At 43.3% G+C, this 24815-nt stretch overlaps 1 protein-coding gene across 1 annotated transcript in view; it reads left to right on the top strand.

Moving 5' to 3' along the window:
* The window catches only part of ADGRB2 (adhesion G protein-coupled receptor B2), a 1067283-nt gene that overhangs the window by 780165 nt on the left and 262303 nt on the right, over window positions 1–24815 (top strand). Inside the window, exon 14 of the mRNA XM_078680649.1 lies at window positions 9685–9728. Within this exon, the coding sequence (XP_078536775.1) occupies window positions 9685–9728 (44 nt within the window). The remainder of the gene's footprint in view (window positions 1–9684; window positions 9729–24815) is intronic.

The following is a 24815-nucleotide window of genomic DNA, read 5'->3' as shown; positions in this document are numbered from 1 at the left end:
AAGGCAATACAACGCGCCAAGATCCGGATGGCACCGAGGTGGTGTCCAGCAAGTTGCAGCACTGGTGTGGCCATCCTACAATGCTGAAAGTCGGCGTGGGGCGCCCCGTTGGCCTGTGAGTTTGCGTCAGTAGCGGACCGATGTGCGAATAGGCCGAAGGCAGCACAACGCGCCAAGATCCGGATGGCACCGAGGTGGTGTCTAGTAAGTTGCCGCACTGGTGTGGCCATCCAACAATGCTGAAAGTCGGCGTGGGGCGCCCCATTGGCCTGTGAGATGGCGTCAGTAGCGGACCGATGTGCGAATAGGCCGAAGGCAGCACAACGCGCCAAGATCCGGATGGCACCGAGGTGGTGTCTAGTAAGTTGTCGCACTTCTGTGGCCATCCTACAATGTTGAAAGTCGGCGTGGGGCGCCCCGTTGGCCTGTGAGATGGCGTTAGTAGCGGACCGATGTGCGAATGGGGCCAAAGGCAGCGCAACAATATTTTCTGACTGACACCACAAGGCGCTGAGATGCCAAGATCCGGATGGCACCGAGGTGATGTCTAAGTTGCGGACTGATGTGCGAATGGGGCCAAAGGCAGCGTAACAATATTTTTTGTATGGAAGATACCACTAGGCGTTGAGATGCCAAGATTCGGATGGCACCGAGGTGATGTCTAGCAAGTTGCTGTACTGGTGTGGTCATCCTACAATGCTGAAACTCGGCGTGGGTCGCCCCATTAGCCTGTGAGATGGCGTCAGTAGCGGACCGATGTGCGAATAGGCCGAAGGCAGCACAACGCGCCAAGATCCGGATGTCACCGTGGTGGTTTCATAGTTGAGAGGCACTTCATCTGCAGTGGGGCGCCGAGATCCGGATGGCACCGAGGTGATGTCTAGCAAGTTGCTGTACTGGTGTGGTCATTCTACAATGCTGAAAGTCGGCGTGGGGCGCCCCATTAGCCTGTGAGATGGCGTCAGTAGCGGACTGATGTGCGAATGGGGCCAAAGGCAGTGCAACAATATTTTCTGAAGAGAAGACACAAAAGGTGCTGACATTCCAAGATCCGGATGGCACCGAGGTGGTGTCTAGCAAGCTATGCAGTTGAGTTGTGTGCGCACTTGCGGCGAATAGGTCGAAGGCAGCATAACAATGTTTTTTGAATAGAAGACACCACAAGGCGTTGAGATTCGGTTACCACCGAGGTGATGTCTAGCAAGTTGCCGCACTGGTGTGGCCATCCTACAATACTGCTCCGAATAACGGCGTGGGGTGCCCGAAGGGGGGGGGAGCCGGCGTGAATGGGCCTTCCTAGGTGGAGGCTCGTCTGCTGTAGTGGGGCGCCCCTTTACCGTTTCAGTTGCCATTCAGCTGAGTTTCGGCTGCTCTTGATGCTACAGCGACAGGCGGCTGCAAGAGGACTCTCAAAATGGCGGCCTGTTCTTTGGATTTGGGCCTGGTCCACTAAAATGGCCCTGGGACACCTTAGAACTCGGACGCTCGATTTTTTTTTCCTTTCCTGTACATGCAAAAAAAGGTAAATGCCCGGTACGTTACACGCTTCATCTGCCACGATGAACTCTCCAGAGGAACCGAAAAAAAATATAGTTGTGGTAACTATACCATGCATCGTCATATGGAGAGGTGGCACCAATTAATTATAGTGCTGCATAAAAGAGAGATTTGGAGGAGAACCCCTGACCTGCTAGTACATTCATCAAAGAAGTGGCACTGAGAGCTTCAGAGGCAAGGGAAACGGTCCCAAATATTTAGAAGAACTTTGGAAAGATTAAAATGACATGTTTAGATTGTGGCAAATTAATTTCATGTGGACAGATGAGTGTTACTCTAATAAATACAGCATATGAACATCATCATAGTCGATGGTTGGTAGAGACATTTTGACTATATCCTGGACCTGCCCGTCCTCGCCCAAAATGGCGCCGGAATAAATGGGACTCGTAACTCCTTGTTGTGTACTGGTTGCAGAACCTTGAAATCACGAGATACGTATGCAGTTTTGAAGTACATGGCGGGCGGGGACGAGAATTGATTGACTATTTCGACATCCCTATTGATATTAAGTTCTGATGTGTTATTGATTACTGTACTGTTGAAAGTTCGAATTAACGTCAACCATGGTACTTGCCCGCAAATGTATATCTAGATAATTTTATTGTAACTGGCCCTGTCATATTTTAATTATAAAATGTACGTCCACCGATTCCGTAACTGTTAGACACCTTAGTTCTTGCAACCTAATGGCCCACCCGTTACGTTCCTCTACAGTGTAAATGTCTATTCATCATATACGATTACAGTTTGCTCTGTGGCAGGCCCACGTGGTTATAGGCTCGTATTTGTATAATGACATTTTCACAATAAAGGTTTTTAAAAGAAAACATGGTAGTAGTATATACATTGGTAAAGTTTTTAATAATAGTGACTGTTTTAGAATCATTAAAAGGCAAGTGAAATAAAGCAGACCAATTACATGAAGGGTAAAAGGTATAATACGAAGGAACGCAGTAAAGATAAATGGTCAAGGGCTGTTGTGTTTTCTATTCCTGCAACATAAAGTGATCGATAAGAATCTCATATTCAGGCGTATCGGCGACTAAGACAGCAGGTCGACCCTCTTTTGCTCAACGGCTCCGTCATGGGACGAAGAAACGCTCTTTTTCTCGAAAAAAGAATATATTTTACTTGCAGGACAGTTGTAAAATTTCCGGGAAAGTACATTAGCCTGGAACATTATAACATATATTTAAGAAAAAATAATGTTCGGAAGTAATGAAAAGCGTAATTTTTAGGTCATATGACCAAGCCTTTCATCATTACAATAAGAAAAGTAAAATGAACCAATGAAAAGTTTTATTAACAAGTCACATGACTTGTTATGCTTACGTTACGCGCTGCGCGCCCCGGATTACTTCCGGATGCGCTAACGCGGCGCGTTATATGACGCATTATGCGACAACGCAGGTACAGAATATAGTCAAAATGTCTCCACCAACCAGCGGTCGGAACACAACCCCTTTCAGCAGGCTAAATAGTTCTGTTAAATGGCAACAGAAGGGACAGGCAACAAGAACCATCAGTCAAAGAGGGGAGGGCTAGTTCTTCTCTACCGGGTTACATTGGGGCGCTACCGGAACTGATCGAATTGGTAGTCTACAGTGTTTCTGGATGTTTGAGACTGAAGCTGGGGTTAGCATGAGAGCAGCACCATTTCGTAGCTCCGTCGTGGTCATTCCGCAACCAATCATGGCAGCCGTTCTTTATCGTTATTTTGGGCGGGGTGGGTGGCGGAGCCGAGCTGTTTTGCAGCCATCATTGTGTGGAGTTCAGTTCATCTCACTAGTTTTGTATTTGTCATGAGGGGTTGTTCCTAATGTTTCTATTTTAGCGAGGTCAAAAAGAGATCCCATTAGTGGCCTACTGATTTTGCTCGATTCCTTTTCTTTTTTTTTACACGATTTTTCGTTATCTGCGAAGACTAAACAGAGTATTGCGACTCTGTGTTTGTTTGTAAATAGAGAATGAACCAAAGAGAACCAATTCTAAAACAGTAAATACTTGGATAACAATCAATCAAATGGAGAGAGAAGCAGGCACGACGTATTACAACGGGGGCAAAGGCCTGCGTTAACTACCCTTCACTATGTGCAAAGAGAGAGTACTCCTAATAGAAATGAGGGGGGGGGGCACCATTCAAAGCAGATCAGTGTGCATAAACACGAAAATGTTTTCACTTACCACGTACTTGACATTCGACAGCTTATGATATTTGCTATTAAAAAACCATTGAAATTCACTGAAAAAACCATAGGTTATAGACCATATATAGTTAGGAATTAGCATTTACAAAACCTTGAAAATTCACTGAAAAAACCATAGGTTATAGACCATATATAGTTAGGAATTAGCATTTAAAAAACCTTATTTTACTCACACAAAACCATTGAAATTCCATATATAGTTAGTTGGACTAACTATATATCGCGCACCCGCAATACACTGCTGATGATGTCACATATTACATCATTCATGACATGGTCAGTGACATCACTGATGACATCACTGATGACATCTCAAATGACATCACGGATGACATCACTGATGACATCTCATTTGACATCAATGACCACATCACTGATGATATCATTCATGTGACAATACAATGCATCTCCTCACATTTTAATATAACCTCTGTTACACTCAGTGTTAAATACAGAGTATAATTTTTGAAACCATTGACACACCAATACTAGTTACTACATACGCACTCACTGATTCCTAAGTCTACACACACATTCACTCATTCACCCATACAATCATTCATACATACAATCAATCATCTTTACAACACTATCATATGCACTCATACACCTATACAGACACTCACACTCTGCCACTCATCCATGGAGTTACTCACACACCTAGTCAGTCCTGTAAAGAATCAATCACACTTCCATTTTCTAATCTATACAGTTAAACATAGAGCACCTTACGTTTTCAACCATATACTAACACATACTTAGTCTCTTATACAATCATTGATACAAGTACACATTGATCTGCACAGTCACACACCTCCCAGCCAGCCACACACACACTCAGTCTCCCATGCAAATACTTGGGCAATCAATCAATAACCCATATAGTTACTCATATAGCTACTGATCAACACATGCAGCAGTTTACAGAACAACAGACATAATGATGCACAAATTAAGACAGTTTAGTCACTAACCCATGCACTCAGTGAGACACATTTAATCACTCACTCATACATTCAGTCATGCACCTACTAAATCCTTCGTCCAGACACTTATACTTCCACTCATTCTTCAATATGTAAGACATATTTTAACTTTACAGAAACACACAGTCACTGGATGATGTCATCAGTGATGTCATCAGTGATGTCACTGACCATGTCATGAATGATGTAATATGTGACATCATCAGCAGTGGATTGCGGGTGCGCGATATATAGTTAGTGCAACTAACTATATATGGAATTTCAATGGTTTTGTGTGAGTAAAATAAGGTTTTTTAAATGCTAATTCCTAACTATATATGGTCTATAACCTATGGTTTTTTCAGTGAATATCTATATATATATATCTATATATATATATAGATATATATATAGATATATATATATATATTGGAACTTGAATCTCTAGCACGTTTCTAGATATATCTGCTATGCTCTTTTATGTCGTATGAGTGAGGTTGTTTGAGTGTGATATTGTATGTATGTTGTGAGTGACGAATGAGTAAATGGGATCTGTCTCTTTTGTAATTTCTAGGATATGATTTTTTACTGTGACACATCACATTTTCTTAAAATGAAAAAATAAAGTATTGTTCACATTAACTTATTTGTTGTGAAGAATATGGTCATTTGAGCACAGAGTGGTTAATTTATAGGTAGAGTTTTCTGTTTGTATATTATGATCGGAACAGACCCTTTAGGGTGTGACTCCTGCACACCCATGCACCCAAAGCCATCAGAGAGTTAGAGGTTGAGCTATTTTTTGGGTAAGGCTTTCAGAGATAGCCCACAGGGATACACCAAAGTGATCACTTTCCTCTTTTCTTTGAGTTATTGTTCCTGGCAGGGAAAGATCTCTCAAGTGATCTTCGTGCAAATAAATCCACCATAATGATAAAAAATCCTCTACCTCGAGGAAATGGTCCTGCTCCCAGGATCATTGAAAGTCACAACATTATGTTCTCCATCGTTGTCTGGATTTATTTTTTATTTTTTATTTATTGGGTTTTATATAGCGCTGGCTAGACCCGGAGGTATCAGAGCGCTTTATATGAGGAAGGAACATTGTTTCAGAAATGGTTATAAAGTTACAAAAGTTACTGGAGCTGCAGGAATTACATGAGTACAAAAGCATAGCATAAACATTAGGAAAAAATAGGCAAGGGGAGAGAAGAATAGGGGAGAGAGGAAAGGAATAGGGGAGGTAGAGTAGAATAATAAGGGTAAAAGGAGGGGGAGGGTATAGGAGGCATAAAGGCGAGATGAGGAAAAACAGTGTCCGACGTCCGGCTGGGTAGGTGACGGCTGAGGGGTGAAGCAGAGCCAAACTCCTTTATAGCTGCGTGGGAAAGATCCAACGGTCATCGGCCAAAGCTTGCTCGGGCACCGCAGTACATACAGAAGGGTTATTGTTTCTCCCTAGGGGGGCATAGTCCAAAAAGGTCCATCGAGCGCCCCGGTCACATTGTACAGTGCTCTGCTCCCAGCGGTAATGGGGTAAGAACCAGGCGGGCAACTAGAGCCAAATTTTAGGGGGGGGTTGAAAAATATTTCGGGGGGGGGCTAATTCTTCCTTACTTAGGCAGAGTGGCTGTAAGAAGGGGTGAACACACAACAAAAGCCTCATTTACAAATAAAAGCCTCATTTACAACTAAATGGTCTTTTAAAGATCTGTTAAGTCCTCGGGTGCGGCTGTAATTAGATGCTCGCCAGCCCGCGAAGCTGTATTCGCCCGGGCTGACACACACGATGGGGGGGGCTGAAGCCCCGTGAGCCCAATGGGTGTTGCGCGCCTCGTAAGAACCCCGGCTTCCGCTGTGTGAGACTCCCTTGTCGCTGTGGACTCTCTCAGAGGAGTCTCTGAGACTCCAGGGCATAAATGTTGGATCCCTCCTAAACAAGGGTAGAAGGAGTGGTTTGGAAAGGGGCCCACACATGGTGGCCATTGTTAGAAAATTGGCGAGTCAGTTGTCCCCAGAGGCGGCCATTTGGACCTAATATTGCTTCAATAGACCGGATAAGCTGGTTCGGCCAGAATGAGTACTTGTATACTTGTATAGGCTTGTATACACCAGGGAGGCGCAGGATTTCACAAGCCTCTCTGCTTAAGGGTGCTAGCTGACAGTATGTGCCCCAGATGGCAGGCATTAAGTCAGGACATCTGCCAGTCAACTGCTCGAGGAGGTGCGAGCCGCCATCTTGAGGTTAGGCAGAGTCAGGCGTGGAGTTAACGGTCATTGAACTCCCTCTCGAGTGTCCACCGGGCCGATTCCTCTGTGGTCCCGCTACACCACACTCATTCCAGGCTGGCCTGTTGTTGTTCCTACCTTCCTTGCCGCATTGGAAGTCCCCACATGTGCCTCAAGGGGCAGCTCGCAGTCCCTGCAGCGATCTTCCGAGGTCTTGCGCCACCCAGAGAGGCTCACCCTGTCACAGGCATTGGCTCTGAGGGTCGTACAGTGGAGCAGTCGTGCCAGTGGGTCACTCGATCTGCTCGTGGGGTGAGCCAGCATTCAGCAGTCATTTTGCGCTACAGACCCGGTGGCCGCCATCTTGGCTAGCCCCGCGGCCAGCACAGTCGAGCTCCACAAAGGTTCACATCTGCATATTTTTGGGGCCACAAGGTGTCTGTGTACTCGCCAGCAGGACCGGTGTAGACGGCGACGTCCAGGGGTCAATTTTCTCAGCGGGGCCTCATCCCCCAGCGTGGTGTCGACTCGGGTCTCGAGTCTACCGGGCCCGTGAGCCTCCTCACAGCCGGGGTTACGTTGCATCCTCTCGTGTGCATCTCCGTCCGGCTCTGTGCTTGATCAGAGTGCTTAGCTGGTAGAGCTTCACACACCAGGAAGCCAGCACTAGCGGGGCTCAGGGTGCCAGGAATATCTTAAATTAACGAGGCGCCATGTCAGGAGACTGATTAGCCAGCTCTGGGGGCAAAGATGCCCACTTTAGAAATGGGGAACTAGGGGCCTCATTTATGAGCCCTTGCGTCACTTTTACGCCGCCGGTGCGTCACAAAAAGTGACGCACCAGTGGCGTAAACAATGCGCCTTGTTGCGCCATATTTACAAAGTGACGCATCTAGGTAGATGCGTCACTTTGCAAACCCCTGCGCCACATTATACCTGCGCCAGGTATAATGTATACAGAGGGGGCGTTCACCCGCAAAAAGCCTCGTAATAGTGACGCAGTGAAATCTATGAGATTTCACTGCGTCACTTTTAGGACGCTGTTGCGTCAAAATCTTGCGCCTGCCTCACAGCAGGCGTAAGACTGACGCAAGCCCTTTCACATGGGGCCTTCCCCATGTGAAAGGAAGCATTGCTGGAGTTGCGTCACTTTTGTGACACACTCCAGCAATGCGTCACTTTTGCGCATACAGATACGTCAGAAATACTGACGTATCTGTAACTCCTTGCGACATGATGCGTCATATTATAAATATGACGCATCAATCATGTCGCAGGGAGAGCGCAGTGAAAAGTGACGCATCGCTGTTTTTACGCAGTGATGCGTCACTTTTCATAAATGAGGCCCGTTTGCGTCCCGGCGTCAGCCTCACATGTTTGAATCTAGGTAAACCTCCCCAGACATAAAAAATGAATCTTACCTTGTGTAATGTAACTGGCGCGCATAGAAAACGCTCCCATCCCTCTGGTCCGCGTTCGCGTTGTATAAAACTGCAAAAAAAAGATAGAAATGGCCACCGACTTATGTTTCTCTTTCCAGTTGTTTGTTCACATAGTTCTTCAGTTAACAGTTATCCCTTATGCAGAAGTGTTGCCAAATGGATTATTGCCTGCAAAAAGTTATTTATCTCAAAGGCAGCGGCCCCTGCAGGCATACTCGAGGAGCGAATAAACAGCCACATAAATTCTGCATGCAAATACCCCACTTCAAACTCTGCAGAGCAGCAGCGCGGAGCACTTCGGAGACTCTTCTGCGACAAGAGTTTGTGGAAACGGATGCGAAAGCCGATATGCTGTTCGGCAGTGATGAGCCATTGTGCTTCCTTCCTAGTTAAATACTGCTTCTCAACCTATTTCAAAAACATATACACTTACGAAAGGCCCAGTGCTAAAGAAAGAACAATATGCCAGTAAATATTAACTTTTACAGCACGTTGGTAGGTTTCCTAGATTCATATTCATGACGCAGGAAGAAATGTCATTGTACACTTTCCATGCGGAGAATCTAGCAAAGGTTCCTGATTGGCTGAGGTGGAGAGCCCATATTGTGATGGACTACTATAATAATATTTTTTATATTGTTCTGTTTTATTATAGCGAAGATTACCAGCCTGGTGACAAGGAACATGAAAAGCACACAGTTAAAGAGGCCAGAACCAGCAAACTTGCTTTGAAATTCTCAATGCCCCTGGGTAGCTCCACCAAACAGCACCAAGGGATGTACTAGGGCGCGTCTGTCTGCACATTGAGCCCCTCTTTGTGGCTACTGCTCTGTTGTCACATTGTGGTGCTGGGGCAATGTGGCTGGTAATTCGCTAGAATGATTGAAGATTATTAGAATTGTGGTGCCTTATTCTATAACAACGTCATGTGGTTGTCCAGTTTCCCTCTGTGTTTGCTGTGCATCTCGAAATGGTGTGGTGCGATTTATGGACTGTAACAGTGAGAGACGGGGGCGAGATGAGATTTTTTGCTGAAACAAGATTGAAGTGGGCAGCTTTCCATTCAGTATCTGCTATTAACGAGGAAGTAAAGTAAACACTGAGGAAATTGTCCGAGGTAAAATGAATGATTTGATTGATGGTTTAGTAATGAAAATTCCGTCTTGCTTCCTACTGTGAAGAAATTGCAGCTCGAAAATGCTGTCTAAACTCAGATGTGTGCATGACTGACTTCAAAACCATACTTTGTTTTCACAAGGCCTCTTGCTTTACATTTTCTAGGGCACGTCAGACGCACAGTGTGCCATGTGGGATCACTCCAAGTTGTAAGTACATAAATGGATGATATTTAATAATATGGAAACGGGGGAATTTGAAAAGTGTTTACATTTTGTCTGCACAGCCTCACAGGAGTCTAGTAACACCTACAGATCATCTCACTGATATCTGACAATGGCGGACATCTGGGTTATTTGAATCAGCAAAACTATTTAAAACCTGACCATGTTACTATACCATGCAAGCAACAAAGTTTGTGTGTAGATCAGTCGTTCTTAACTTTTTGACTTATGTGGACCCCGTTTAATCATTATCAGAATCCGGGAACTCTCACTGAATCATCATAGATTATTTTGGTAGTGTATGAACATCACGGTTTGTGGCGTTTTGGTGCTTTAAAATGGGTTGGGCACTGTCCTCCTGTTGATCAGTCGAAAAACAGAACTTCGTGTCCTTACAGAACATTTTATTCCAAGACTCACTCAAATATACCGCCTCTAGATGCTTAGATATTGTACTGCTAGAAGAAGACATCTCCTAGTCTGTGATTGTACTGTTTATATTGTGAAGCAATATAAATATTAGAACAGGAGATGGAATCGTAGGACGTATGCTCTATAAAAAGCCTCCTAAGGTATCATGCTGTCAACTGGTAGTCAAGGAATTGGTGCCAAAAAGGATTTTATATGATCTCTCTTGTTAACCTTTAAGAGCTGCTGCGTTCTGTGGATGCCGGGGCCTTATGAATTGGTTCTTTTAGAGTCCTAGGTAAATACAATGCTCTAGTCCAGCCATGTTAAACTGACTGTAGTGAGCTGACAACGTTCAAATGGAAAAAACAAGAAGCCATCAGAGAATTATTTTTGTTTTATCTCGGGAAATCAGGGATAAGGATTATCAGAAACCCTTTGTCTCCTTGAGACCAGACAAAGAAGGCGCTAAGCCCCTGATTAGAGAGCCGCAGGTCCTTTTGTCCATATATTTTGCCATTTTGCCCAACATAGGATATTCATTCTTCATTACATTCAGCTTTAGCAATTGTTCCATTTATCAGTTCATTGCAGACAATTTATGAGTGCTTATATATGTACGTTTTTTTACGTACACATCAGCATGAGTAAAAAGTTAGGTAGACGCATTAATGTAGAAATCAAGGTTTAGGTTACAAAGTTACAATTATTAGGCACATAATGGTTAATAGATCAGGAGAGATTCAATGGTGCAGAGCAATTGGTTGCTGGTCTTTTGAAGGAAATATGTGAATCTTCTGACTATAGAGTACATCCAAACGAAATACCATGTGGCCAGTCAAGGTTACCAATATTGCTCCCAATCTCAGGCTTAATTCTGCTGTGTACCCATTTGCCATTCTCCATTTCTCCCTCCTGCCTTTCTCACTGGGTGGGGAAACTATCAAACCTTTCCATTGACACAGCTAAACTGAGATAAAGGGTAATCTACCCAGCAACAGCAAGAAAGCAACTCCGTAAAGAGAGTTTAGATTCTTCTGTCTATCGTTGATGTTGGAATGCATATTGAATATAATCTAAGACATGTCATAAAAACTCTCCACGGATAATATTGAGCTTGATTGACTGGCACCCATGAACCGAACTAAGTAGGACCTCTGAGAAACTTTTGGTAGATCTTGGACAAAGGCTGCATGTGACGACCTGTCTACATCTGCAGCCTACCAGTCTGTTCAAAGAGATCAGATGCCATTTATAAGAGATGGTGCAGTATTGCAGCAATTTCTATAGTGCAAACTTGGGGGAAAGGCAACAGAGCACTGTACCAGGTCCACAGCTAAAGCCCAGTCACAGAGGCATTAAAGGTATAGCTGTTTTCTAAATGTGTAAGTGGACTGCTGCGGTATCATGATTAAGTGTCTTCAACTCTTTCCCAAATTGGAACCAGGTTAGGGCAGGCTCGATGTAAAGGGGATTGTGTTCCAGATCCTGGCTGCAAAGAGGAAAAGGTCTACTGCTTTGGTTTTTCTTTTATGCACTTTGTTATCTTCAGAGTGATGCAGTCCTGGCTTTGGGTGTGCCGAGAATCAACGGGGCATGCAAGCTTGCTGGCTGTTATTGTAGGCACTGGTGCCTGTCTCCTGGCACAGGAGTGCAGGGGATCCCGTTAATAGTAGACATTGGTGCAGGTCATGGTAGATGATTCAACTGATGGTTTTAAAGGTGGTGCCTGCTGCCAAGGACAATACATGGAATTACATTTGGATGGAGATGATGTGGCAAACGTCTTCAACTCCTTGATGAGGCATGCTGCTGCATGTTGGATGGCCTTAAGGGAGGCCAGTGAGGAGTCTGAAAGGCCATAGAGTCCAGATGCAGTAGTATGAGAGCTTAAATGGCAGTTTTGAAGTTACGTTCTAGGAGGAATAGTTTCACTTTCTTTAGGAAGAGAGCTGATACATGGTCTTCTTAGTTTTCTTGATGATGTGTTCCTTGATGGTGAGATGTATGCCTATGTTGACTACAAGAGACTTGCCTTTGGTTGAAAGTTGGAGTTCGTATCAACCCAGATTCATATCTTTGAGTCAGGCTTGCTAAACAGCAGGATTTCTGTTTTGATTGGGTTAAGCTGAAGGCAGGTGCTGGACATCTGGAGTTGGACAAAGGCTGAGGCGTTGGATTTCTGAAATAGAGGAGACTTTCAAACACAGTTATGTTGTGTCAACATATTGCTAAATTGTGATGTTATTTGTCAGTAACGCATGAAGGGGCTTGATGTAGAAGATGAACATGATGGGGCATGATGGCGGAACCTTAGCGGTGATTGAGATTTTCTGGAACCTGGAAATATCCATGAGACTGAACTGATGTTGCTTCAGTAGGTAGGAGGAGAACCAATAAAGATTGTTTCCCATGAGTTCCTATCAAGACTTCAGGGTGTAGATGAGGGGGGAGTGGTTAACAGTGTTGAATGAAGCTGAAAGGTTCAGAAATATCAGGAGGGATTAGTTAGCTTGATCTGTCACCTGGATGGCAACTATGATTTGTAAGGTAGGTGTCTTCATGCTGCAATGTGATATCAGGCTAGATTGATCAGTGGCGGCTGGTGACCTCCACTCAGTCTCATTCACTTACTCTCATGCATGCTTGCAATCACTCATTCATTCTCCGATTCGGTCTTCCTTAATTCGGTTCATTTCGATTCACATTATTCACACTATCTCACTGTCTCATGCAGTCTTGATCGTTTTGAATCACTCATTCTCACTTAGTCTCCTTCAGTTTCACTCATTCTCACTCTACCTCGTTCAGCCGTAATCTGATTCACTTGTTCTTCCTGATTCACTCAATCCCACTGATTCAGATTAACTCAATCTCACTGTGACTAACCCAAACTCACTCATTCACAGTTAGCCATTCTCTGCCTCACTGTAACCCACTCTTCCTCACTGATTCACTCAGACCCACTTATTCTCATTCACTCAATATCAATCTGACTCAATCATTCACACTCATTTCCATACGTCCTGACTGAAGCTCACTCCAACTCATTCAGTCTCACTTATGCTCACTCAGTCTCACTTAATCTCACTCTGAATCACCCAGTCTCATTCAGTCTCAGTTCATCTCACACACAGTAACACTCTATTACACTCACTGTCATTCTCACTCACTCTCATTCATTCTCACTTAAACATACTCTTCCTATCACTTATTATCACTCACTCCTTCACTGACACTCTCTCACTTTCACACCTGCACACATGCTCACATATACACAAGCTCTCCAGACCCACACTCTCACGCATACACACAAAGCTATTAAAAGCTTTTTTGCTTAACTTGCTCCTTACCCATGTCCTGTTTGTGCTCAAGAGCCATTCAGTTTCCAGAAACGGGAGCATGATTGAAATAAATTGTCATTTATTTAGTGCTTACTTACCCCTAACGAGAGTGGGAACCCCAGAGTTAGTGGTGAGACTACTGATATTTAGGGGTTGTTTTGCATGCTAAAAGAAACCTTTCCATGCATTTACTCTAGTTTCTTTGTGGTACATTAGTGCCTGAGGAGTAACCTTTAATGGGTGCTATAATAAAAGCAAAGCTTTCTGGAATTCATAGATAGGTTAGGTTACATGGATATGGTTTCAAAAAAGAGATTAAGACCGAGAGACTTGAGAGAGGGAGAGAAAACATTGTTTAATTCAAAGCCAATTTTCTATGCAGGATTTTTCAAGGGAATATGTCAGGTGGTGATTTTTTGCAGTAATCAGTGGATGTAAACCTGCTGCAAGAGACAGTTTATGAAATTCTTCTCTATAGGAATTAGGCGTTTCACATTCTTTCTAGAGTCACATAAGAGGTGACACATACTTGACTCACTGCAAAAACCAAACCCAGTGCTTGTTAAGATTGCTTTACAAGCTACCTTAAAACAGTGAAGCATTTAGGCGCATCCCAGTACCCATAATTAAAATTTGACAACACCATGATTGCCCCACTGTAGGCATAGAAAGCATTAATTTAAAACCCTGAAATACCCCTATGTGTATCTACTACAGCAGTATATTCAATAGCATAAAATATTGTTACAGTTTTTGGAAATAATTGTATACCATACATAAACCACATATATATTATAAAAAAATTCTGCCAACATGTGCCAATTTAAAATATAAGAAGACAGCTAATAAACATGGTCAGTGCATGTTCTGACTCATTTACTACTGGGCTCGGAAGGTACTGTCCCCTGCATACACATGAAGAGCACCGGGCCCCACAGAAAATAAATCGGACTATATAGAATGCATTTGTCTTGTGATCATCATAACTTTCCAGCTTTCACCCTACCTCATAGGTGTGTCCTTGTGTAAACAGTCAAAGGCAAATTAGATATTTCACTACTGTGCTCTAACACCATCACGTTCACCATTCTTCCTTGTGTCCACATAAAGAATCAGACATTTTTTAACTCAAGCATATTTTTGCATGAATCAAGATTACTGGGGTTTCTGATTAACGTTTTAATATGCTTTTTTGTGTACTTTTTGACAGCAGTTGAAAATCTCTCTTGGATTTGCATGCTGGGTTCCAAAAGTAAAAAATTTCAAGCACACTCCCTCCCAGTAACGAGCGGGAAACTTGCATAGAATTTTTGGAGACAACTGCCTTCATCCTATTCTCGCAAAATATACACAACCTTCTCAACTCAATTAGAAAAAAACACCTGAATGCGCTCTGGTGTGTCACAGCTATACAATCCAGAATTGTCTCACATGACCTTAATGTGGTATTTAAATAGTAAAAGTGGGTAGGCCGGCAGAGAATAGTAATTAGCACAAAGCAGGGGAGAAGAGTCAGGTTACAGACAACCCGGTATGTTATGGCACCAAGAGCATGCAAGGGTTTGTGCAACCTGCTGAATGTGAAAGAATTGATAAAGGTTTATGCCAACAAAAAGTGTACATAGAAACAGAAGTACTGTAAAATAACTGACAACCATGCAATGCCATCCTATGGAGACACGGTGGCGGCTGCCAGGACACTCTGCAATGCACATGCTTGTATCACCCCTGAGTATTCGCACAAGTCCGTTTACTCTGTGGCTGAGATCAGGAGCTAAAATGTTGTGCACGAGTTAAGTTTCACCACCAGGTCTCCAGCAGTAACATCTCGCAACCTGCCAGTCCAGGCCACAAGCACGCAATTATAACAAGTCAGGGACAACCGGTCACTCACCTCTAGGGTCATAATTATGCCTGTTTGTGGCTTCACGACGATCTGCATGGCGCCAGCTTTATCTCGTTCCAGTGGGACGATAGTAAAACAGAAACTGAAACTTCGAAGCTGTGCAGTGGCAGATTCGAAGTTTCAGTGAATGCTATTTCACCCCTCCTTTTCACCACTATGTGAGGAGTGGGGTGAAAGACTGATTGGCATGTAGCCACAGGCACTGCAGGGCTTAAGCCTGCAACGTCTATGTCTAACCTTATCTGTGACTCTTTAAACGTCACAGATGGGAGAGCCACTGAGGCATGCCAGGGGGCTGAGGCCAGGGCTGGGGTTTCACCAGGCCTGGAGAAGCTGCCTCAGACAGCTGCTGAACGGCATTTCTTATTGAACCAAGAGTGAATAATAGGTTATTATTCACTTTTGGTATATTAAAAATGAAAATGGTCTAGAAAACAAGTAGGGTGTTACCCTGGAGCCCTTAAAGCAGAACCGCCACTGAGATTGATAGGTATATAGGAGGTGCTTGCTGTTGGTGTGATCTTGAAGTCACTGCTTTTTCAATGATCATGCTGAGGAAGGGTAGATGAGTGATGGACCAGTAGTTGGCAAGGTCATCAGGGTCTAGATTGTGTTTTTCAGTGATTGGAAGATTTGGCCTATCTTGAGAGCTTCAGGGAAAATGCCTGCAGTGAGCAAGGCATTGATGATGGTGAGTAGGGGCTGAGAGCGTTTCCCAGAGAGGACTTTCATGAAAGATGAGGATAAGACATCATCTTCATAGGTGGTGGCTTTGAGGGAGTTGAGAATGTTAGCAAGGTGTAAAGTGGAGCCGGACACAGGAAAGTTCAAATAGGATTTATTCAAAGGAAACACCAGTACAGCAAATGCCTCCACTCCCTGCTCAGCTCCAACGTCTACTGACCAGCACTCCAGAACTCATGCTGACATGGACATTGCAGAGCGAGACACGGAACAGATGGAGAACACAAGCATAATAAACCCAACACAAGGTATTTGAGAATCAGGGATTTAAAGGATGACCACTCTGGGATGCTTCAGAGAAGAGTGGGTGTCTGAGCAAAGGCAGGTTTCGTTTTGTCATTGTGTTGTCAGATCTTCTGTACTTTTTCATAGAAGAAGTAGCTGATGGCATTGTACTGGTCCATGGAATGTGGGATAGATGGTCCTAACAGTGCTTCACTGGTTTGAATAGGGTTCTACTTCTGTTGGCAGCTGCAATGATGATGCTGGTGTAATATTTGGCTTTTATCTGTCGTGATGAGTTTTCTTCCATTTTCATTCCGCTCTGTGGATGGAACATGTGAAGTCAGCAAGGATTTTAGAATATCATGATGCTAAAGGTTTCGGCTTGCACATTTGTGTTTTAATATTGAAAGAAGATGTTAATATTTTCTTTTACAAATGCTTTGAAGTCATTTAAGATGGTGTTGATGATATTCGATATAGAGGTGACTGGCTCAGAGTTGGGTTTGAGCTTTAGCTTGTTAATGGAGAAGTTTCTAAAGGATCTGAAGGTTTATTCTTGTTTGGGTAGACCTTAATCCATTGGTTGGAAGCTGAGCCCCAGTTATTAAAAAGGCTAGAATGGATCTAGACAGGTTAGATAAATTGCATTTAACAATAATAGGACGATGCAATATCATAAAAATGCTGTTTCTCCCTAAGGTTCTATACCTCTTCCGAACTATCCCATTAAAATTTAGTAATAGATGGTTTAAGGAAATGAGGGACTTACTAATCGTTTCATATGGGCAAAAGGTAAAACACGTAGGGCATTAAAGCTAATGGCTTTATCCAGAGATCGGGGGAGTTTGACCGTACCAGATTTTAAGGCTTATTATCTTGTGGCAGCCCTGCAATATATCAGAGGATTATTAGGTGGGAACACGAATGATCGGTGGAGGGGTAACGAGGGTGTTCCTGATATATTTGAATTATTAATAGCAGATTCTAAGAAGGGACTTCTTACATTTAACTAACCGAATTACTACAAGAAGACAAAATTTAAGACATTAGTGGCCGCTTTTTCAGTTTGGTCTGTGGTTCGGAAAAAAACTAAAGTCGGGAGGGTGAAGATTTTATACCCCTTTGTATAAGAATTGTTCTCTACCGGAGGTGTTCCATGATCAGGTGATGAAGCGGTGGGATATCTGTTTGGTCAGCACCATAGGAGATCTCATGGATCACACTGGTCTAATTACTTTCGATAAAGCACTACAACTATATGGTCTTGAGCGCAGAGATTTTTTTAAATATTTGCAGATAAGATCAGCTTTACAAAAAAAACAAGCGGGTAACTCGAATTTCAAGAAGGAGGATCTCATGGAGATTGTCAGAGACGAGGAGGGTTGCTCGATTTCACAAGTATATGTTGAAATATGCAAGTATAAAGAGAATGATCTGCCGAAAGTAATAGAAAAATGGGGAATAAAGTTAAATTTAACCGGGAATGAGGTTGAAAAATCACTGCTCCTTGTAAATACAATATTAAAGGTAGCGAACTTGCAAGCAGGGCATTATAAGACAATGTATGAACTTTATTATACACCATACAAAACAGCCCGATGGGGGGGCACAACTGGGATATTATGTCCGAGGTGTCAAAGCTTGCAGGCAGACACAATACATATGTTTGCCTCATGTCCCAATTTAGGTCCTTTTAAACACTCACTAGAACACATTTTTGATAGGGCATTACGGATATCCATCAGCTTAACCAATGAGGTTATGGTCCTAGGGGTAGTGAGAGATGGAATCGAAATACCGCATTAAGAATTTATATTCTGAGCAATGACCTTAAGCCGGTTATGCATTGCAACTCTATGGAAAGACCCAAACCCACCAATATTTCAACAATGGCTGTCACTGTTACTTGCTATATATACTCTAGAGAAAGCTATGTATGATAAAAAAGGTTGGAAGGCAAAGCAAATGGGAAAACGGGTATGGGCACCTGTTGAAGAATGGAAATTAAGAATGGACGAATAGTAGTATGGGCAAATTAGAGGTCCAGCTCTTAAACAAATTGAATATTATGAATCTTCCCTGTCCATAAAAATTTCTTTTTTTATCTTTATCCGTTTTCTCTTTTCTTTCCTTTTCTTTTCTTTTTCTTTCCGTATCTGTATAGCATTGGTGTATATATTGTGGTATAATTATGCATCTCTGACTTTAAAAGGCGAATATCTGTTTCATCTTATATACTCTCTGAAATATGTAACTGGTAAAAGTAAAATACCTGATGATGAATAATAAAAAAAGGGGAAAAAAAAAAAAGAAAGAAGATGTTAATATTTTCTTTTACAAATGCTTTGAAGTCATTTAAGATGGTGTTGATGATTTTAGATATAGAGGTGACTGGCTCAGAGTTGGGTTTGAGCTTTAGCTTGTTAATGGAGAAGTTTCTAAAGGATCTGAAGGTTTATTCTTGTTTGGGTTGACCTTAATCCATTGGTTGGAAGCTGAGCAGGATGGATGGGGAAGCGAGGCAGTTGGTCTTGTTTAGAAGTATGGGAGCACTGCACTGGGTGGTTGGTGATTTTGAGAAGACCAGGTACAGGGTATGCGCTTTGGAATGTGTTTATTAGTGACATGCTAAACTCAGTTGAGTGTGCCAGTGAGGCTGGGTATATTTCCTTTTGTTTTCCTAAGGCTTGAGCTGTCTTGGAGATTGACAGTGATGATGGTCTGGGCACGTTGAATGGAAGAGGCAGTGAGGAGGGTATTTGTCTATCAAGTCCTTGTTTCTACTAGGATTCTTGTGAAAGAAGATGGCAGAATGAAATGTGGAGACCAAGAAGTGGCATGTGAGGAGCTGCTTAAAGGTTAGTGGGCTTCAGGAGGACTTATGGATGGTAGCAAGGCCTCATTCCTTCTAATGCGCATGATCCACACTCTGGATGCTGTAACCTTTGCGAAGAAGGACATCTTTGATGTGCGAGTATATGGAAGTGAGCCATGCTTCTGTGATGAATAGTGCATATATTACAGTTCAGAGTACTTACATTTGGATTTAGTCAGCACCAGGGATTGTTTCAAAGTGTACGCCAGTGGTAGATGCATATATCATGAAACAGAAGATTTTAGTCTACTTCGTATAGATGATTGGCTAATCAAAGCTTCAACACACAGTGGGTGCAAAGCCATTACCAAATGACTATCGATTTTGTGCCACCTAGATCCACATCTGCAGTACCACTATCTAGACGCAATTTTGGACACTCAGGCTGCAAAAGTGTATTCTCTGAAGGGAGGCTGTCATGTATCCATCTAAACCACTGAAGTCTGCTACAAACTTAGAATCCTGTGCATTTCAGTGTCTTCTCTACTATCTTTGATGGCTTCTTCCATTTTTCTCGTTCCTCAAGGCAGACTCCACACAAGACCCTTCAGCAATACCTAACGGGCCAATGATACCAACTTACTGGCAGCAAGAAAGGCAGGTTAACCTTTAGTCTGTGATTCACTGGTAGTGCCATCCTCAGAATATGCAGAGTAAAGTTAATTTTCATCAGGGAATGTTAACAAAGATAGTTGTCACAGAAGCCTCTCTTTTGGGATGGAGTGTTCACATTGGTCAGTTCAGGAAGTGTGGCCTGCGAGAGATGTGGTACCTCATCATCCTACTGGAATTGAGAACAGTTTATCTAGCTTTGAAGAATTTTCTCCTATCTTTGGAGACAAAGTCCCTCCTTGTGCAATGGAAAATGCAATAAACAATGCCCTACCTGAATATACAAAGAGGTGGATGCTCTCCAGGCAACTCACTGGCAGGGCATACAATCTGTAAATGGCTCATAGCAAGAGATTTGCAGATCTCAGCTAATGTGTACAGAAGGCAATTGGCAGGTCGTTTCAGGAAAAACAGGAGTGGGTTCTGCTTAACAAGATTTTGCAAGACATATTTAGTGATTGAGACTTTCCATAGTTAGACATATTTGCAGGCACAGAGAATAAGAAATGCTTAGAAATTGACTTTGGATACTATCAACCGGGGTCGAATGGGTAATGCTCTTTTGTTAGTCTGGCCAGGAATGTTTCGTACTCTTTTCGTCTGATTGTATTGATTTCAGCAGTGCTAATCAAGCTGTCATACTGTAAAGCCAGAATGCTCATCACAGCTCTGTGGTGACCCCACCAATAGTGGTTTACAACCCTTACTAGCCCTGTTGGATCGACCACATAGGGGCTGCCTTGCAGACCTGAATCTCCGGTGATTTCGTAATATAGGTATTTAATTTTGCTGCAAGTCTGTATAGACAGTCTGAAAGCGCATTCTTCATGCAGAACATAATACTCTTTCAAATAGAAGAGATTCTGATTCCGAATCTGATGTATTCAGAACATCTATGATCATTCCAGATGCCAAGAAGAGCCGATACTCACTTATTTTTGCCACTGAGCAAGATATGAGTAGCACTGCATATAGAAAATGCCAGACACAATTTTTATTTTTATATAAAATGCCTTTGGTGATAGATTTCTTAGACGTGGGTGTTTCCTCTTGGCATGCAGCATTCGCTGTTGTAAGTCACATGCGTTACATACTCCTACCATCTGCTGTTTGGCGCAGATGTTGTAAGTTATTTTTCTCCAAATTGGAGGTTTCAATTTCAAGATGGCTGATGATAACATCTTCCTTCATTTGATTTTTTTACACCATCATATTCAGATGTGTCTCTGAGCTTTAGAACAGTCACACTGCGGAACCGAAATCTTTGACATCAAGTCACCGGAATCACCACCCTCAAATCAGGAAAACATTACGAGAACATCAACTGCTTGAGAATCTAATCAGTCAAAAACCTTTAATGTTAGGCCATATGACACTTCCTTGTGGGAGGGTTAGGGAGATTGCTCCTTAATTTCACCAGTGAGTTCTTGTGGTCCGACCGGGATTGAGTCTGCATCCATGGTCTCCCACGGGACAGTGAGAAACGATCTGCTCGGTCCCTCCGGCCTTATGTTGCAAACTAGTATCTGGCACTAAAGAAATTGGCAGGCAAAATATAGAATGCAGTGTGGCAGTAACAAGGAAAGTTTGGGCCACTAAGCCCTGTATCGCACTACAATTGGTGAAAGAAACTGCTCAGCCCCATTCGCTTCACAAAGAGCGAAGCATTTACGGCCTTAGTGGCCTGAACCTTCCTTGTTACTGCCACACCACTTGGGGATTATTGTTGCTTGACTTATTTACTATATAAGTGGAGATTTGGACGACAATGAAAGATATTGTTCGTGATTCACACAGATTGTGAAACTTGATGAAGGGAACCACCCTCTACTATTCAACATTCCAACTCAATGTAATCGATCTCGATGAGTCATCACCAGCATCATTATTGCCCTGAAGAAGCCCCTTGCTATGGATGAAACATGTTGGTCTTTGTCGTATATGTATGATGCTCTTAAAGAAAAGAAAATAAAGACAAGAATTGCACAAAGCTTACTTGTTTGATTAGAGAGTGTGTTCCCCCCATTTCTTTTGTGTTACTATTGATGTGGTGCACCTCTACGTTTTATAATATTGGCTGAAACCTATTTTGGGGAATGTACCTTGATAGCAGGTGCTCATAGTGTATGCACACACTCTGAATTGTTGGGAGAATTATACTCTTGGGACACGGGTCAGGTGCATCATTTATGGTCCGCTGTCTTCGTTATATGGTAACTACGACACTCCACTTTGGCCCTATAATCCATGCTGCCCTCTTCAAAACTGAGATAGATTCCGAAGTTGATTCTGAAGCCAGCCTCAGGTACAGTGCTGAGCGATGCAAAAACAGCAGAAGATAAGGACAGACAATCTGATGTAAGAAAAAAAAGTCTGTTTGTAGATCAAGACTTTGGCCATACTCCAATAAGGCCACTTCAGAATTTTCCCATCTCACACACAGCTGATCTCAGAAGAGCTGAGGTAGTATCCCATTGCTAAAACTCAGGATCTAAAAGAGAGCGTACAACAGCACCTGCACAGTCACCTACACAATCACTGTCCCCAGTACAATCTGTCAATACTGATTTCCGTCAGCAAGCAGAAGATCATTACAAGATGAATATATATATATATATATATATATATATATATATATATATATATATATATATATATATATATATATATATATATATATATATATATATGTATATACACACAAAACATCCTCCAAGCCGAAGAAGCAGAGGCCACACGGGGAATCCTGTTGGAAGCTCTTTAATGGAATGGCAGGGCATAATGAATTTCAGCCATCTTCATCAGATGCCGCTCATTCAGGATACAGTCCCAACCTCATTTTAAAATGTCCTGCAACTTTCCCATTGGTGGGAACACGCTCCACCCCAGATCATGTGTTTGTGCACTTCAATGCTGCTCATCGGAACTACAAGTCCCAAAATTCCCTGTTCCTGGTAAGTGCTATGTGGGGATTTCTCAGCTGTTGTGCCCGTGTGGATTTAGCGAAGTGCAGGACAAGACGCTGTAAAACCAAATGTTATCATCCTGAGTGGTATACTATCCCAGGGCTTACTCGGGTCCCATTAACGTTCTAGCCCCCAGTTTCAACTTTCCACCAGGCAGGGGCAGGAATAGCAATGTATCCTACCCTTCGCGCAGTCACGAACTGCACCGCAGCCGCCCTTGCTTCGCTTGTCTTATGAGGCGGGCCTGAACCATTCCAATACCTTGGTTGCCGAAAAAAGCTGCAGTTGCAGAACCAGTGATGCTCAGGCCAGCGTACTGAATGAGGCCTGTGTAACGCGTCTCTGGCTGACGCGTATGACATCCACAAAACCTCCTCCAGACCGAAGAAGCAGAGGCAACACGGGGAATCCTGTTGGAAGCTCTTTAATGGAATGGCAGGGCAGAATGCATTTCGGCCATCTCAGCCTTCGTCAGATGCTGCTCATTTCAGGATACAGTCCCAACCTCGTTTTAAAATGTCCTGCAACTTTCCCATTGGTGGGAACACGCTCCACCCAGATCATGGGTTTGTGCACTTCAATGCTACTCATTGGAACTGCAAGTCCCAGAATTCCCTGTTCCTGGTAAGTGCTACGTGGGGATTTCTCAGCTGTTGTGCCCGTGTGGATTTGGCAAAGTGCAGGACAAGACGTGGTAAAACCAAATGTTAACATCCTGAGTGGTATACTATCCCAGGGCTTCCTCGGTTCCCCTTAACGTTCTAGCCCCCAGTTTCAAGTATATATATTTTATATATTTTAATTTTTTTAGAGGACCTCGGATCCAAATCAGTGTCTGTGATACATGTCTGTTATATGTGATAAGTATTGAGTTATATAGAATTTAGTGCTCATTGGGAGGCCAGCAGGAGAGGACATTTGGTGCAGGGGCTTGCATGAGCGGGATGCTGAGAGGTGCCTCCCAGGTGGGTGAACAAGTATGGTGAAGTTAGAGGGTGAAGGGTGGAAGTTTCTTCCACTCCGTGAATGTGATTGTTGTATATTTGGTGGAGCATTCCTATTAGATATCGTCAGTGGTCTGTGGGGTGATTGTGGGTCCAGTGATGCTTTCATTTAGGGATGATTGCGTGGAGTCAATTTTATCCGTACTGTCGCTGGGATTGTGGTCCAAGTGTGTGGGCTCAGAGGTGCAAAAAGATGCTGCTGCCTCAGGAGCTGAACACCACCCATCTTTTAGTTGGTGCTTGGTGGGCATATGGATAGCACTCTATGGCCAGGAAGAGTGGCAGTGACGATTTCCTAGCCATTGACTGCTTCGGAATTCTGGTGCCTCTCATCAATACCCGGCTCCATTCCCCTCCTGTTGCTCTATCCAGTCCCAAGCAGCGGTTAGATCTGTGAAAAAGAGAGATTGGCGGTACTGGATTAGCTTCAAATTTGTTGTGTATTAGAACACCAAGACTGCAATTTTAATATTTCAGTGGAGCAGATTGCCTAGCTGCTCAAAGTATCTGTCTTTGTACTGTAGTAACCTTGGTTGCGACCCTGGCAGTGGTCTGCGGGCTGTCCCACTGTGGGCCTGCTCCAAGGTGAAGTATGTAGAGAGCTCTTGTGCTGGTGTGAAAGTTTTAAACCATTCTTACAAGAACATTATTAGGTCCGCTTTTTTGGGCCCGTCAGTCAAACCGATCATTAGGACATTATTTCTTTGTGCAGGCCCATCAGCTTTTTCAGCTTAATCTTCCAGGTGCTTTACTCTGTTCTGCAGCTTGGACGTGGATTGCTGTTGTTGGGAGGCCTGAGGTTGGAGCTCATGTAGGCTTTGATATCTGTCGCGGAGTATACCCAGGTCTACCCCCACTATTTTCTTTTCAACGGATTGCGTGAAGTTTCTATAGCTTTCAAGATCATGTCTAATTTGTTTGTCAGACACTGCTAGTCTAAGCGGCAGGTGGAATGTCCTCAGGAATGGGTGGAGGTGACAGAAGCATT

This window comes from Lissotriton helveticus, chromosome 3_1 (genome assembly GCF_964261635.1).
Source record: "Lissotriton helveticus chromosome 3_1, aLisHel1.1, whole genome shotgun sequence".
NCBI classification, from domain to species: Eukaryota; Metazoa; Chordata; class Amphibia; order Caudata; family Salamandridae; genus Lissotriton; species Lissotriton helveticus.
Note: the sequence above shows the minus strand (reverse complement) of the source record. Positions and strands in the feature narration are given on the sequence as shown.